Source organism: Ruditapes philippinarum, unplaced genomic scaffold, assembly GCF_026571515.1.
Source record: "Ruditapes philippinarum isolate M1 unplaced genomic scaffold, ASM2657151v2 ctg1879_1_1_1_1, whole genome shotgun sequence".
Classification (NCBI taxonomy): domain Eukaryota; kingdom Metazoa; phylum Mollusca; class Bivalvia; order Venerida; family Veneridae; genus Ruditapes; species Ruditapes philippinarum.
In genome coordinates, this window is record NW_026863393.1 from 262,825 (window position 1) to 279,420 (window position 16,596).

At 32.6% G+C, this 16,596-nt stretch overlaps 1 protein-coding gene and 1 long non-coding RNA gene across 2 annotated transcripts in view; both read right to left on the reverse strand.

Annotated features, from left to right (window-relative positions):
• Positions 1-604: 604 nt before the first annotated feature.
• Positions 605-3,636, reverse strand: LOC132721972 (uncharacterized). The gene is made up of 2 exons (XR_009624550.1): positions 3,477-3,636; positions 605-1,318 (listed from the first exon to the last, which is right to left on the reverse strand). It is a non-coding gene; the product is annotated as an uncharacterized LOC132721972 (long non-coding RNA).
• Positions 3,637-6,723: 3,087 nt separating this feature from the next.
• The window catches only part of LOC132721984 (zinc finger CCCH domain-containing protein 13-like), a 31,745-nt gene continuing 21,872 nt past the window's right edge, over positions 6,724-16,596 (reverse strand). Inside the window, exons 9-11 of the mRNA XM_060706377.1 lie at positions 11,976-12,049; positions 10,784-10,931; positions 6,724-10,073 (exon numbers count right to left, since the gene is read on the reverse strand). Of these exons, the coding sequence (XP_060562360.1) occupies positions 9,766-10,073; positions 10,784-10,931; positions 11,976-12,049 (530 nt within the window). The 3' untranslated portion in view covers positions 6,724-9,765. The remainder of the gene's footprint in view (positions 10,074-10,783; positions 10,932-11,975; positions 12,050-16,596) is intronic.

Consider the following 16,596-nt stretch of genomic DNA (forward strand, 5'->3'; position numbering starts at 1 on the left):
TTCCAGCACCTATGGTCGATTCTCACATAGAATGTATCATTTATTTAACACATGTATATATATATATATATCGTACGTAAGCAGAAATATTCTGTAGAAATTTAGCAATGATTTCATCTATGCACAAGCCAATTATGCCCCTGAAATGCTTTAAATTTTGTTTCTCAAAAGCTTTTTATTTCTCGTGTCCTGTTACAGTTTCCATAATGCTACTTATTAACCAATTATCTGAAATATCTTTTGCTCCTGTTGCCTTTGGCAACTAGTACTTTGTATAGTTATAGTGATTAATATACGGAAGTCAAAATACTACTTACAAATAATTTTACATTCAGCGCTGCTATCTTTTTATATATATATTATATGTGATAAGTATCAAACATTCTTCAAAACCATTATCTCAATATTTTAAAACTCATGTTTGACCTTTCTAAAGATGGACACAATTATTCATTTCCGAGTAAGGCAATATTCTACCATAACTCTTTCATACAAGCATTTTGGAAGTATTCTTTAAAAAAATAAATAAATAAAACAATAATTTTGCAGCAAATATATACTGTACGTTATAAAGTTATATCAGAAGTGTTTTAACAAAAGCAACTTAAGTTGTCGATACTTTTAATTGGTTATCTTAACAACAGTAAATATGTTTCTTTTAAACAAAAGAGCAAACAAATAATAAAAAACAACCTCTTTACTGCCTAATAGGCGGATTAGGCGGGTAGATCTACCCTTGAAACGAATTTTCCAATCTGTCCGAAGTTCAACACATAACAGATATTATCAAACCTTTTTACACAATTCTATTCTAAAATAGAATTATCAATAAATTACCACAAAAATAGATTATAATATAAAAAATATTTAGAATTATTCTTTGTTTAAGAATCATTTCAAATTTTCACTTCGTTCCATTGGGCAATACTATCCCAGCTTCATTTTTTCTCCAATTGCCCAATATCTTCAATACCTTCTTCAAGAGCCTCAAGTGTACCCGCCGTCTCATGAACCTCTTCAAATTCTTGTAACTCAAGACACGGGTGGTTGCCTGGAAGGCAGCAACAACAAAGGGAACCAGCTGATATGCACCGTGAATAAATCGCTTCCGGACAGCCGTTCAGCTTGCACATACACCGTCGGCAAAGTCCGTCGCCTGTATGCGTATTTCCGTTCATGTCGTCATCATGGCTGTCAAGAGTGACGTCATTAGCATTTCCCCCACGTATGTTTAGTGGTTGGCCGTTGTCAATGACAACACGAGCATCAGAACTGATGGCAATTATTGTGAAGGCAATAATTGTCACAAACATCGTCCCTTAAAAATAAATAAACTAATGGTATTCGACAGACAATACGTATGGTTTAAGTGAGCCGATGGTTTGGTAAAAACTATGAGCACATGGAAAATGGAATTTTTCTGATAACTTGTCAGGAGTTCCTCTGATAACAGTTACTTACGGAGTTCCTGGAAATCGTTATAGATTTCGTCGGAAGGAAGACTTTTGTAAATACCAAAGAAAGACTCTTCAAAAATGAAAAATTTCATCTGAGGTGCTAAAGTAAATTTTGATGATTAAGCTTGCCTTACATATTGTATTATGTGTAAGAAAAAATTATTTTGAGTAAAACTTCTGAATTATTTGCTCATTCGTACATATTGACCTGTACATTTGTGATCATCTTCCTTGCCTTATTAAGTTACTTAATTATAACGGAAAGTTGCAAAACCTAAAGCCCCGGGTAACAAATTTATGCCAGATTTTTTAAAATGTCCTAGATATGACAAGTTAAAAAGGTACTTCTGTATATTTTAAATTCTTTTCAGCATATGTCATGTTTGCCATATAAAACGTTTTTTGCATTTTTTGACTCTAAAGTCGCATCTGTAATGTTATATGGGTCGGAAATATGGGGCCTAAAAAGACCAAACTGTATAGAGACGCTGCAAGTATATGCATGTAAAAGATTTCTAAATGTAAATAAATCAGCTTGTAATGATGCCGTACTTGGTGATACAGGGATATTCCCTATGAGCGTGTATGCATCTAAACGATGCATTAAATTTTGGATAAGATTATTAAATCTACCTAGACATAGATATACTAGACTCTGCTATGAAATGCTTGTATATTTTGATAATTTAGGATACCACAATTGGGCTAGTGATGTAAGACAAAATTTATATGAAAATGGTTTTGGCTATGTGTGGGAAGCTCAAAATGTTGTAAACCCCAAAATGTTTTTAATTCAATGTGTTCAGAAATTAAAAGATCAGGCAATGCAATGTTGGTCTGCTAGATGTGCTGAAACAAGTAAATTGTGTCATTATACAAATTTTAAGCAGTGTTTTGGGGCTGAAAAATATATTAAAGTTATAGATTTTGATAAATTTAGAAAATGTCTAGCAAATTTCCGTTGTTCATCACATAACCTTATGATTGAAAAAGGAAGGCATTTTAACATTGACAAAGAATATCGTGTTTGCATTTATTGTGAAACTACTATTGAAAACGAATTTCATTTTATGATTGTATGTCCTTTACATGCTAATCTTCGTTCAAAATATTTGCCAGATTATTATTTTCGTTATCCAAATATACAAAAAATTTTATGATTTAATGTCAAGTGAAAATGTAGATATAATACGAAATGTATCAATGTACATTTATTATTCTTTTAAAGAGAGAGAAGAATTTATCAGTATGTCTGAATAGTGTTATATGTACACACATAATTAATAAGTTTTTTAAATATCATATTGTATAGTCTGATCATAACCACATGCAATGTATGCATTATATATGTGATGTTGTGTAAATTGTGTTTGGGCCGGAGGCCATATATACAAATAAACGAATTGAATTGAATTGACAAGTTATCAGAAGAACTCCATCCTCCGTGTAACAGTTCCTCTCCCCTAAATATACGAAATATGAAATTTATTTTATTTAAATTGGTAGATCTAGGCTAATAACCACGGTAAGGGTTACCAGGTTCGCATTTTTGAACTTTGAGTCATTTACAAATAATGCTGAACAATGAAATAAAATTAATACAGATCTATATGTTGGTTTGTATCTTAAAGGGACTTCACTGAGGTCTAAAAGCATGAAAATTGAATTTCTTACTAAGAACATCTGGGACACTTAAAAGCAGAAAAAAACTGATAATAAAGAAATATACTAAAACAAAAATTGAAAAAAGTATTTTGTGCTCCTTTAAACCCGTGGGTCATTTTATTATTCTGGAAAAACAGTGAGCGATGATCTGAAATTCCGATCACATGCTATTGGTAAAGTTCTACATCTAATGGTACATTAATTTCCAATTTTTTAGTCCCGCCATGTCTAAACCCTCAGTAGTCTCTTTAAAATCATTTAGTCAATAAAATTTCTGTATCATCAGTAAAATAACTAATATTAACTAACAAACGAAACGAATACTGATTTCATTTCAATATAGGAAAATCCTACCTGTTTTAAGTTTATAATTCCAAGACAAAAAAGCTTGTTTCTTTGGATGAAGTCAGTCAGTTTAAGAAAATAAAATGAATTTCTAAATCTGTTCCCGGTTAAAATTTAGGATAAAACGAGAAAATTGATTCAATTTATTAAACAATCAAGAGGGCCTTCTGGTGTACTAATGGTTAAAAACAAAACCATATGCAAACGAAAATGACCACATAGTTTCTTTTTTAATAAAAAACATATTAATTTCTTTTTAAAAATAGATAGAAAAGACAGAGGCAATATCGATAATTATATTATTCATCTGCAAAAACTGGTAGAGGGCATTGCATGAGGCGGAGTGCAGTATCAAAGAAAATAACTCTGCCTTGCGTAATTTTGGAGTGATTGCCCTTTATTCATTTCTACACTTTGAACTTGGTCCGGGACATAACTCTAATAATGTAACAGATATCAACATGAAACTTTGAGATAGATCTCATAGTAGAAGTACAGTGCAAAAGGAACCGTAACTCTTCCGTGCCTAAGTTTGGAGATATTGCCATTGTTTATTTTTACACTTTGGACATTGTCCGGGACATAACTCCAATTCTGTAAGCGATATCAACAGGAAAATATGTAGGTAGATAGCTCTCATTTAATAGAAGTGCAGTGCAATAGAACCGTAACTCTGCCCTCCTTAATTTTGGAACTATTGCCCTTTTCAATTTTACACTGTGAACTTTGTCCGGGACATAACTTCAAGAGGTATCACAAAGAAACTAAGTCGGTACTGTAGATAGAAATACAGTGCAAGTACTCTGCCTTGCCTAATTTTGGAATTGATGTACTTTGAACTTTGTCCGAAACATAACTCTGAAACGACAAGAGGTGTACTTTTCTGTGTCCGGGGAGCATCATCCGGTTCTTGTTTTATATAAAAATGATGACAATTTTGAATATGGTTAACTAAATAACTCATCAAATAAACAAATGAGTAAATAAATAAAAAATAAAATAAATCAATTATTATAAATCAATAACAGCAAATAAAATAAATAAATCTTTAATGTCATTATAGGTGAAATATTTATAGCAAGACCCATCCTTATACATGTGAATATCAGGTGAAATACATATCCTTATACATGTGTATAATATGTCATTATCTGTGAAATATATATGGCAAGGACCATCCTTCAAACAGGTTCCGTTTACAGGTTCACATTCCAGGAAGCAGGTTACTAAATTAACTCTGTATATATATGGTATTACGTCTACCATGTTATCGTTTTTCTGTGCTTTTCTCCTGGCATTTATCAATACTTTGTCTTCCAGGAGTAAGCCTCACTAGTTTGTTGTTTTTTGTTTCAACAACTTTAAAAGTTTTTTTTAAAAATTTATTGCAAACCTTCTCCAAATCAGACATTTTGAATATAAACAAGAGCGATCAGTGATCACATGTGTCGCCTCATATGATGGCCAATTTCATGTTGGGACAAGTTTTGTGACAGACGGACAGACAGTGCACAACTAGACTTGGTACTGATCATTCCTGTACAGTTTGGATAAAATTTCACCAGTAGTTTATGAGGAGTAGTCCGGACAAGCTTTTGTGTATCTGGCAACACACAGAAAAAAACACCTTTTTATCAAAGGGCCATAACTCGGCCAATAATCATTCAACCGGAAAACCCGTGCAATATGCGCAAGGACTTGAGCTACAGATCAATCCTGTAAAGTTTCATATTGAAATTGCATTAGTGGTATAAGAGAAGTAGTCCGTACAAACTTTAAAAATAAAAATTATTAAAGGGCCATAACTCTGACAAAAATCATTGAACCGGAAACTGCTGACAATATGCACAACTAGACTTGGTACTGATCATTCCTGTAAAGTTTGGATGAAATTGCACCAGTAGTTTATGAGGAGTAGTCCGGACAAGCTTTTGTGTATCTGGCAACACACAGAAAAAAACACCTTTTTATCAAAGGGCCATAACTTGGCCAAAAATCATTCAACCGGAAAACCCATGCAATATGCGCAAGGACTTGAGCTACTGATCAATCCTGTAAAGTTTCAATGAAATTGCATTAGTGGTATAAGAGAAGTAGTCCGGACAAACTTTAAAAATAAAAATTATTAAAGGGCCATAACTCTGACAAAGATCATTAAACCGGAAAATGCTGACAATATGCACAACTAGAGCTACTGATCAATCCTGTAAAGTTTCAATGAAATTGCATTAGTGGTATAAGAGAAGTAGTCCGGACAGACTTTAAAAATAAAAATTATTAAAGGGCCATAACTCTGTCAAAAATCATTGAACCGGAAAATGCTGACAATATGCACAACTAGACTTGGTACTGATCATTCCTGTAAAGTTTGGATGAAATTGCACCAGTAGTTTATGAGGAGTAGTCCGGACAAGTTTTGTGACGGACGGACTGACAGACAGACAGACGACGGAGAAGTGATCCCTATATGTCGCCACTACTCCATAGAGGCGACACAAAAAATCAAAAATTTAACAAGAGCCACAGCCAAGCGGGCGCCACCCTGGTTTTTTCCTATTTCTAAAGGGAAACACATTGGAGGAAGACCTTTTAAAACGCATGGTTTTGTTGTACAAAATTTAACCAAGAGGCCGTATTTGACCATGACATTTTCAAATCATTTTAAACATGCCTGTGTTTTTTCAAGTATTAACCAAACTGTCCATTAGTTAAATAAGAGAATGTAAATATAAGCAAAATTAATATTGTTTCGGCCAAGTTTCATGACTCTTAGGTAAACTAATTTTTGGGCTATGTGCGACACAAGTTCAAAATTGATTTTATATATGTCAAGGGCAAAAACTCAACAAATATTGAATAAATCCACAAGCAAACCCCCAGGGGCACAACTACATATGCTGACCAACATTCCTGCAAAGTTTCATGACTAGGTCAAATACTTTTTTTGCTATCTGCGGCAAAACTGAAAATTTTTATTATGTCAAGGGCAATAACTCTTGACAAAACTATACTAATCCAAACATAGAGCCCCAAATGCACAACTTCACATGCTGATCAACGTTTCTGTAAAGTGTGTTGACCCTAGCTCAAACACTTAGAGCTACATGTAAAACAACAAGAGAACACAGTAACATACCACACCACACAGACAGACATGGGCAAATCTAAACGGGGGCATAAAATGATTTTTTTCCCCCACAGAAAAACTCAGCTTTAGTTTTAAGAAATACATCATAAAAGATGAGAAATAAATTAATCTGATTTTTATTTTTATTTTAATACATATTTTTCATTTAATACATATAGTTCAAATAAAACATGGTTGGAATTAGGATTGTGTAACATGAGTTACAATTAATTATGTAACAACATTAAAAAAGTTTTTTAAGCTAAAACATTAATTTCATTTCTTAATTGAGATTAAATTTCGTCCTTAAAACCATAGTCCTCAAAAGAAAACCCCTAAAACGATTACATGAAATCTAAAATTCACAATTTCAGAACGTGCTGTATAGTTAAAGGTGACCATCAATTCAAATCCTAAAATACATTATTAAAAGTTTTGAAGCATAACAACTACATAATTCTTTGTCCTCCAAAACTTCAGAGTCACAACAGAAAGTTTCATATGTTAATTTGTCAGTCCAAGTCATTTGTTTTCTCATTAACCCTAAGTGATTCTACTGCCATTTTTAACAACATCTTTGTTGATGACTTAACAATCTCTTCTTCAATCATCTGAATACCTAATACCAATGATTCAATCATTAATACATTGTATATTGTTTGATTTTTGTTTCCAACATCTCAAGTGATGACATAATAATTGTGGATGTTATTTGTAGCAAATTTGTGATTACTTCTTGCCCTATAGATTATTAACTGTTCTTTGTTGCTAACTGATAATAGTCTCTTGAATGATGGATTATTAATTATACTTTGTTCCCATAATAAACTCTTGACCGATGGATTATTAACTATTCTTTGTTCTGATAATAAATTCTTGACCAATGGATTATTAACTATTGTTTGTTGCTAACCGATAATAAACTCATCATCATGACCAATGGCTTATCAACCATTCTTTGTTGCTTACCATAATAATCTCTTGACCGATGGATTACTGACTATTCTTTGTTGCTTAGCAATGGCTAATCAATGGCTAAACTAACTTTGGTGGTTAATTTTTTTATTGCTGGCTTAATAACCATTTTTGCGACGGACGCGCCCTCAGGCGCGTTCAGAGCTAAGTCATCTACACATGGGATTTCGTTGGCTACACTCGCGCAATGTGTCCTAAACCAATTAACAGCCCAAGAAATAGTACATGAATTTGATCCTTCAAAACTCCCATACTTTGTCTGGATATCTTAATGTCTTCCATATTTAGCCTTTTCAATTCCAAATTAAGTTATCCAAGTTAAAATATGAACGTATATTATTGATAAAAACGTTGTAGTCCCGTAGTATTATTGCGCAATATGCAAATTACTGCTGAAACGATTTACCGCTGTCGAAAAAGTAGGACAGCAAATTATACTACAATAAAGGTGTAACTTCTGAGTTCCAAGACAATATTAGTAGGAAATAAATATTTCTACATTATACAAAACATTATTATTAACCAATCAAAAGTTTTTCGTGACTCTAGGATAACTCGCGCATTAATAAAAGAAGAACTATTTTCGTGACTCATACCGAGGGTTTAGCTGAATATTCAGCAGTTATTAATATATTAGATACAGTACAATGGCTAGTATAAATATCTATTTTTGAGAATGCATGTAAGACACTTTACCGCCATGTAGTCTTTCATGGTAAGGAAGTTTTAATATCAGTTCTACTTCCGATTCTTGTGGTTTGTTTACATATTTTACTAGGTCATGATATGAGTTAACCTTCGCTATTCTAAAAATAGATTCTGCTTCACCTGTTCTGATTTTTGGACAGGCGATCAGGAAGTACACATTAAACATGTAATTAATAAACCAGCGGATTGTAATGCAATACTTTTAGAAATGCTATACAAATGTAAGAAGCAAACAAGTTGAAAATGGAATTTAGTGTGAAGTTGAAAAGGACAACTAAACACTGTAGTGCTTAAGTGACATTTAAATTAAAATAAAAACGATGTGCTCTGGTCTCTACATCTTTACCTTGTAAATAAAAAAAATCTAAGAAATACACTATTAATTGCTGCTGATTTTAACCAATTTTTTTTAATGAGACATATCCATGTATCCAAGAGAAATAAAAATACAAATGACTTAAATTTTATTGTCTGTATGCCCACTATGATATAACACGAAGCAATTCTAAATAGCATTCTCAAATGTATAATGTATTATGTTTGAAGTTTATTTGCCTGGATTTATTCTAGAAATATTTCGTTGATAGTTTTTTTTCTATTTACATATCATTTCTTAGAATAAATCGATAAGGACACTGATTTACAAGTTTGACCAGAGTTTTTAGGCATAAATTTCATTCTGTATTTAAGTGCTTGAAAGTAGAAAATCTGAATTATACCAATTTAAGACACAAAATATATTGCTCTACAAATCTCGAACTTGTATGGAACAAATTTTCTCTGTTATATATTTTGTGTTTTGTATTTGTTTTGTTTTTTTTTTCTAAAAGAAGCCTTAATGTCTCTCCGGTTGCATGTCCGTCGCATTCAGTGCTGCAGCACTTTGATTTTTTTTTTACAGCTAACAGGTGGCAACTACTTGGTTGATAGCTTTGTAACTGATTGTTACTTCTTTACCAGATGGCCAATAAACTATTTGTTGCTTACACACATGATACTATGGTTTTATATCTATTTATTTCTTTTCTGTTAATGCTAGCCTATTAATATCTGTTAATCAATGATTTAATAAATATTATGTGTAATAATTTAGTAACTTACCAATGCTGTGAATTGATCATGGTGATATAATTAAGACCGTTTACCTACTTTTAATACTTGACGGATAAATTAACTATACTACAAATTATACATAATGCAAGAACACATTCATAGATTGAAGGAAAGACATTCTTTGTGATTAACCAATGGTTACCTATTGACCTATGAATTAGATATATCTATTTCATCATATAAAGATGGTAACCCTTTTCACCAATGATTTTAGTAACTACAGATTCTTACAAAATTTCGAAAATTTTACAAGTGTCTTCTTATACACTATATTTTATAACCAAAGTATGCCTCTGATAGAAGCAAAACTGTCTATTCTTTTATCCACCTATAGCCAACCATTAAATCTAACTGTTCAGTCATAATTTGTTGGTATCAACCAAGAGTAACTTCTACTTTCAACTCTTGTTGTAAAGAATCTTCTTCTCTTCTGATAATCACTTGCTCCTGTTCTCTTTCCTTGTCTTGATCCTTTTTGCTTTTTTCTTTATCCTTTCTGCTGCTTGAATCTTTATCCTTTCTGCTACTTCTGTTATCTTTAGGCTCTTTTCTGTCACTTCTTTTATCTCTTTTGTCACCTTTGCTCTCTTTGGAAGGATCGCTTTTCTCCTCGGCTTCAACCTCATCAAACTTGTCGTGTTTCCACTCATCCATAACTGCTCCAAATGACTTTTTTACAAAACCTGCAGAATTTTTTTTGTATAACTTACATTTAATCAAGTAAATATTTAAACATTTCTCTCCCTCTCCATGTTTGATATATATATCATTTTTTTTTTTTTTGGTTGGTTTTTACGTCACGCCAACACAGTATAGAATATTGTGACTTTCCAGTTTTACTGGTGGAGGAAGTCCTAAGGTGCCCCTCTGAGCATTATTTCAGGCACATACAGGCACTTGAGTAGAACCACCAACATTACCTAAGCTTGCTGGATAATGCTTCCTCACATTAAAGAAATCAAAGTCCCTGTCGGAATTTGAGCCTAAAGCAATGAGGGGCAAGTTGTTTGAAGTCAATGACCGTATTCACTCGACCACTGGTGTTCCAACATATACCATGTGGATATGTTTTTTTACTCTTATATTTGTTCACATCATATAGCTTTGTCATCATTGTTAACTATATTAAGTTTTCAATTCAAGTAGTCATTCACTACCCTGAATTTGTATAATGAACTTGTCCTGCTCTTGAATCTGATACTGTCCACTGTCAGTTCAAGGGATAACAATATCACAATGATCAAATAAAGTCATTTCAGAAACTCAATTTTAGAAACTCAAAAGCCTAAGGGTTAATGAACTTCATAGTCAAAATTTTGGATGAATTATGATTCACAGGATGCTAATCTATCCATTATCAAAACAGACATGAACAATTATAACCTCATTTTACCTTGATCAAGCGGCCGACCACTGCCTCTACCTCGACCTCCCCTGAAACCTCTACCCCTGAACCCTCTAGCAGCAGGGTATCGCCCTGTCCTTCTAAACATCTGCTTCCTCTCCCAAAATGTCATATCATCTCTCGATCTACTGTCATGCTGTCAAATAAAACAAGAATATCTACATATATGCCAAAGTATTCTCCACTATATTATGCAGTCAAATAAAACAAGAATATGATGCCATGCATACATAATTCTAGTCCCATTGAGTCATGCTGACACAATTCTTGTCAAATGTTGTCATGCTGACACAATTATTGTCACATGATGCCATGCTGGCATAATTATTGTCACATGATGCCATGCTGGCATAATTCTTGTCACATGATGCCATGCTGGCATAGTATTTGACACTTGGAGTCATGCCGGCACAATTATTGTCACATGATGTCATACTGACACATTTATTGTCACATGATGCCATGCTGGCACAATTCTTGTCAAATGTTGTCATGCTGACACAATTATTGTCACATGATGCCATGCTGGCATAATTATTGTCACCTGATGCCATGCTGGCATAATTATTGTCACCTGATGCCATGCTGGGCATAATTATTGTCACATGATGCCATGCTGACACAATTATTGTCACATGATGCCATGCTGACACAATTATTGTCACATGATGCCATGCTGACACATTTATTGTCACATGATGCCATGCTGGCATAATTATTGTCACCTGATGCCATGCTGGCATAATTATTGTCACATGATGCCATGCTGGCATAATTATTGTCACCTGATGCCATGCTGGCATAATTATTGTCACATGATGCCATGCTGACACAATTATTGTCACATGATGCCATGCTAGCATAATTATTGTCACATGATGCCATGCTGACACAATTATTGTCACATGATGCCATGCTGGCATAATTATTGTCACCTGATGCCATGCTGACACAATTATTGTCACATGATGTCATAATTATGTCACATGATGTCATAATTCTTGTCCCATGTTGTCATAATGTCAAAATTCTTGTCACATGATGTCATACTGGCATTATAATTGTCACATGTTGTCATGCTCCATGAATAATTATGATTTTGCAGTTAAGTCACTCTTTAAACCCAATTGACTGAGATTAAAAGCAAATATAAAGCTTAAATAAAACACAAAGTATATACCTCAAAGTAACTCTGTCCTTTAGGTGTTACAGTGGGGTTAACTTTCCATTCTGGCTCTGGGGGTTTGAATTTCTCTGAAACAAAGTAACATATAAATTAGATATCTGCCAATATTAATGATGAAGGTGTTCCACTGAGGTCTATGGCCTTAAATATCATAAGGACTTACATACACATTTTATCCTTTAGTCTAATAAATTTGGTATATCTTTATAGGGCTTAACAAATTTTGTTTATCACTAGGTCTCACTATCATCATGTCTCAATCACAAATTTTGTTTATCATCATTTCTTACAAATTTTGTCTATCATCAGATCTTTTTTATCATTATGTCTTACTAAACTTTTATCTCTAGGTCTTACAAATTTATTAGGTCTTACTCACAGATTGTATTTATCAGTAGGTCGCACCTTATTATTGAAACAGTACATTGTGATTTTTTTTTTGTCAGATATCTTTTTGAGTCACACTATCAATGTAAATGTCATATGGTGACTTTTAAACTTTACTGGCGGAGGAAGACCCCAGGTGCAGGTGTCACTTTGTACATCATTTCAGGCACAAGCTGGTGACTCACAGAATAGAACCTTTAAACTTCCATATAAGGTAGCTGGATAGCTTTCTCTCATGAAAATCCCTGACCAGATTTGAACCAGTAGTGTTGAAATTGATAATGTTACAATTAACTCATCTCAGACCAAAATGATTTGAGCCGTGTCTTGACAAAACCAACATAATGTGTTTGCTACCAGCATGGATCCAGACCAGCCTGCCTGATCAGGATTCATGCTGTTCACTATCAGTTTCTCTACTAGTTTAATGTTACAATTAACTCATCTCAGACCAAAATGATTTGAGCCGCGTTGTGACAAAACCAACATAATGTGTTTGCGACCAGCATGGATCCAGACCAGCCTGCCTGATCAGGATCCATGCTGTTAGCTATCAGTTTCTCTACTTGTAATAGGGTTTGTAAGCGAACAGCATGGATCCTGATCAGACTGCACGGATGAGCAGGCTGGTCTGGATCTATGCTGGTCGCAAACGCATTATGTTGGTTTTGTCATGACGCGGCTCATTTCTTTTAAAGCAAATTTCACCTTTTCACTTTATGTTGGAAAAACAATTTTGTGTTGTTTCAAACTAAGTATTTCAGCAATTTTATCTTGGAAAAGTGCATCACATCACTACTTCTAAAAAGCATCTGGAGAGCTTACAATGTGTAAGTGACGTTCATGTCTAAGTTACAGAAGATCGGGAGCGAATTCTCCGCCTTAGCCCACTAATTTAAATATAGAGCATTTAATAGTCAGCAAATTTCATTATACACCTAACTCTTTTTCATTTGACAATGATATGGAACAATTTATCTAAAAATAACGTATTTAACCTTTAGAAAAGCTGAAGGCCGTCGCTTTAACATCATCATAAACAAAAGAATTTTTTTCAGTACATTTTTTTGTATTTTTTAACTATGTTTTAAATAGTAAAATTACTGGTCCTCATGTTACTATATTGCTTTTAATTCAAACATAAAAAATGAACAACAAAACAAACAAAAAATCAGTCAACATTTACAAGGAAAATACATAAAGATATTTGAACGCAGATGGTCATTTCCAGCTCAATACATGCTTTCAAATCTTGTATGACTATTAAATTAAGTTTTAAGTGACGAGCACTAATAATAAACATTTATTACGGGGCACAGGTGTTCTTACTCATAATGAAATTTCTCATTTTTTTCGCTATCTCCAGAAAATGCTGAACTTATTAAATTTATTTGAAATAACTTTGCTATTTCTGGATGAAACATTCCTTATGCTAAACTACCTGCATATCGTTTATTCATCACCTCAGATGGAATAACTATGAATATCTAGGCATATGTAAGTCCAAAATTTAATAAGGGTCCATCTGCCCTTTCAGGCTCTGAGAGTACGAACCCCGGTCATGTCACCAATCATGTCCTTATATTGTATTGAATATCAAGGTGAAACAAGAGATAAAATAAATGGACAATTATAGCAATAAATATGAAACTTAAGCCATTAAACTTGAGCACCTATCCTATTGGTTGTTTATGATTTGAAATTGACCAATGAGATACTTGCATCAGACTGGTACTTATTTTTTGATATGTATTTGATGTAAAAATAAAAAATACCAGAATATTCACACTGTGACAGATTTATTTTACCAATAATAACTAAGAAAGAATTAATTTTTTTTATTCAGTTTAACAAATAGTGAGGTCTCAGTATGATTTCCATAAAAATAATTGAAGAATGAAACAATAATTGTTTACTGACCACAGGTGTATGAAGTAGACTTTGGAAATAAAAAGTATTAAGTTTCAATAAATGCCATGCCCACATGACCTTGACCATAATGACCTTGACCTTCGAACAAGTGACCTTAAAAAGATAGAGTTAATGGTTAGAGTTTATCATGGTGTAAAGTTTAGAAGCTGAAGATGGAAAAACTTTAATGTTATTGGCAATGTTAAAGAATTTTGGCAAAAAGACCAATCAAAAACGATATGCCTCTTTCAAGGAGGCAAACAATTTTTCTATCACCAAAATTGGTATTTTACTTCATTCTTTACATAATATGTTACTATATTTTTAGTGTCATCTAAAGTTCATGCTCAAGGACATAAATTAATCACTGTACCTATTGCCTTTATGGAGACTTTTACACATTGCCAGAAAAGTGGCAGAACCACACCCACCTTGATACATCCTGGATAAAATTTCTATGCTTACAATTTATTAAGTTGCAACATTTTTTTTTACAATTTTGTACTATTTGTGAAATATAAATCATACACTAAGGCACCAGCTGTGATAATAACACTTCTGAAGACCTCAACCACCAGCAAACAGCTAGGTTTCACTTCAATGACCAAAACCATTTGCCCGCCTATTTTACAGATAATCTTCATATTTATCAAGTTCACAATGGATAGAGTTCCAAAGATGACACTGATTATATTGTTCATGTTCCTCTATTTAGGACTGAATTTGAATAAACCAAATAATCAATACATCACAAAATATATGTACATGTATATTTAAGATAAAGCCCTTATCCTTTTCTTTAATAAAGGTAACGGCTATATCTTTAATATGCATATATTTTGTGTATAAAGTTCATGTGAATATTTCAATAAACAAACTATTCTTCATGCTGCTGTGCAATTAAATGACTATATATACATTAATTAAAGTAAATCAAATTAATCAAATGACATATGACTTTCTACATGATTAACATAAAAATACCTAAAATGAAGCTTTGATTACAATTTCTATTAAATCTAAAGATAATTATTGCTGTCTTAAGATTTTCTATATTACATAAATTTTGTTTTTCACTTATAAAACTGCAAACATAACTAAATAAATTAAACCACAGGATCAGGTGTCCTCACGCAGTGTCGAAGTTATCTCTATGGTAACATATATAGAATTACGTCTGCATCAATTTCTAGATTCTATTACTGGTAAAAACATTTCACAGGTTATATGAAACAGTGAAAATGGTTGGTAAGCCTATATCAGTTGTTAGATTATATAACCACAGTTGCTTGGTGTAGATTATATAAACCGCAAATGACCATTAACCGTAATTACATTCAATATCTTAAATCGTACTGTCCACCTTTCCACACATTTATAATTTTGAAGGAAAATTTCAAAATATAACTAAATACTGATTGAATTGTATACATTGCAAACAATGACTGTACACAAGTGCCATCTAGTCTTTTTCCTTGCATATCAGACGGGCATTTCTGTTCGTTGTACGTTCTACACAGCTTAATGTGGCTTTTCATCTTGTTATTTCGATCTATCATGAAATAAACATCACCTGTTCGGCTCTGCCTCAGGTGTTATTTCAGTCCTTGAGTTGCTAATTATAATATGCACTTTTAACCTGAGACACATGTGTTATTTTTATCATACTAAATGGAGACAGAGAAATGAATATTCTTTTTAATTTCTCCATTCTTTAATCACAAAATCTTCACAAAAATTTTAACAATAACTGTGATATACATGGGTGCAAGTTGAAGATTTGAAAAAACCTGAAAACATTTATTCATAATCATTTTCCTACATAATCTAAAAGTAAAATGATGAAATTTGTCACAAAAAAACCTGAGCTTCAGGCATATGCCTGAAAACTTGCACCCATGTGATACCTCTTGCATCAAATTATTCTTTACATATATGAAAACAATACAAAATTGTGAGCCTTGACAAGTTTATTTTAAAGATGTTTAAGACAGTAAAAGGTTTTTAAGTTTGCATTTTTGAACACAATTAGATAAAACTTAAGATAGAATTAAAAATATTTTTGTTGATTTAACACTAAATCATAATTAAACAAACAATTGTAAGCTAATCATGCGTCTATGACAAAATAATAATTCAACAATAAGTAAGAAACAGCTAAAACAATATAACCACCAAAGATAATGAAAAACCCAATGAAAATAACAACTGCACAAACAAAAATAACATGGATTGAAAATATATTTATTCATAATTATAAACTTTCCTTAGTTATTAAAAACTAAAAAAGTAAAAAGAAAAAGAAAAAAAAAGAAAG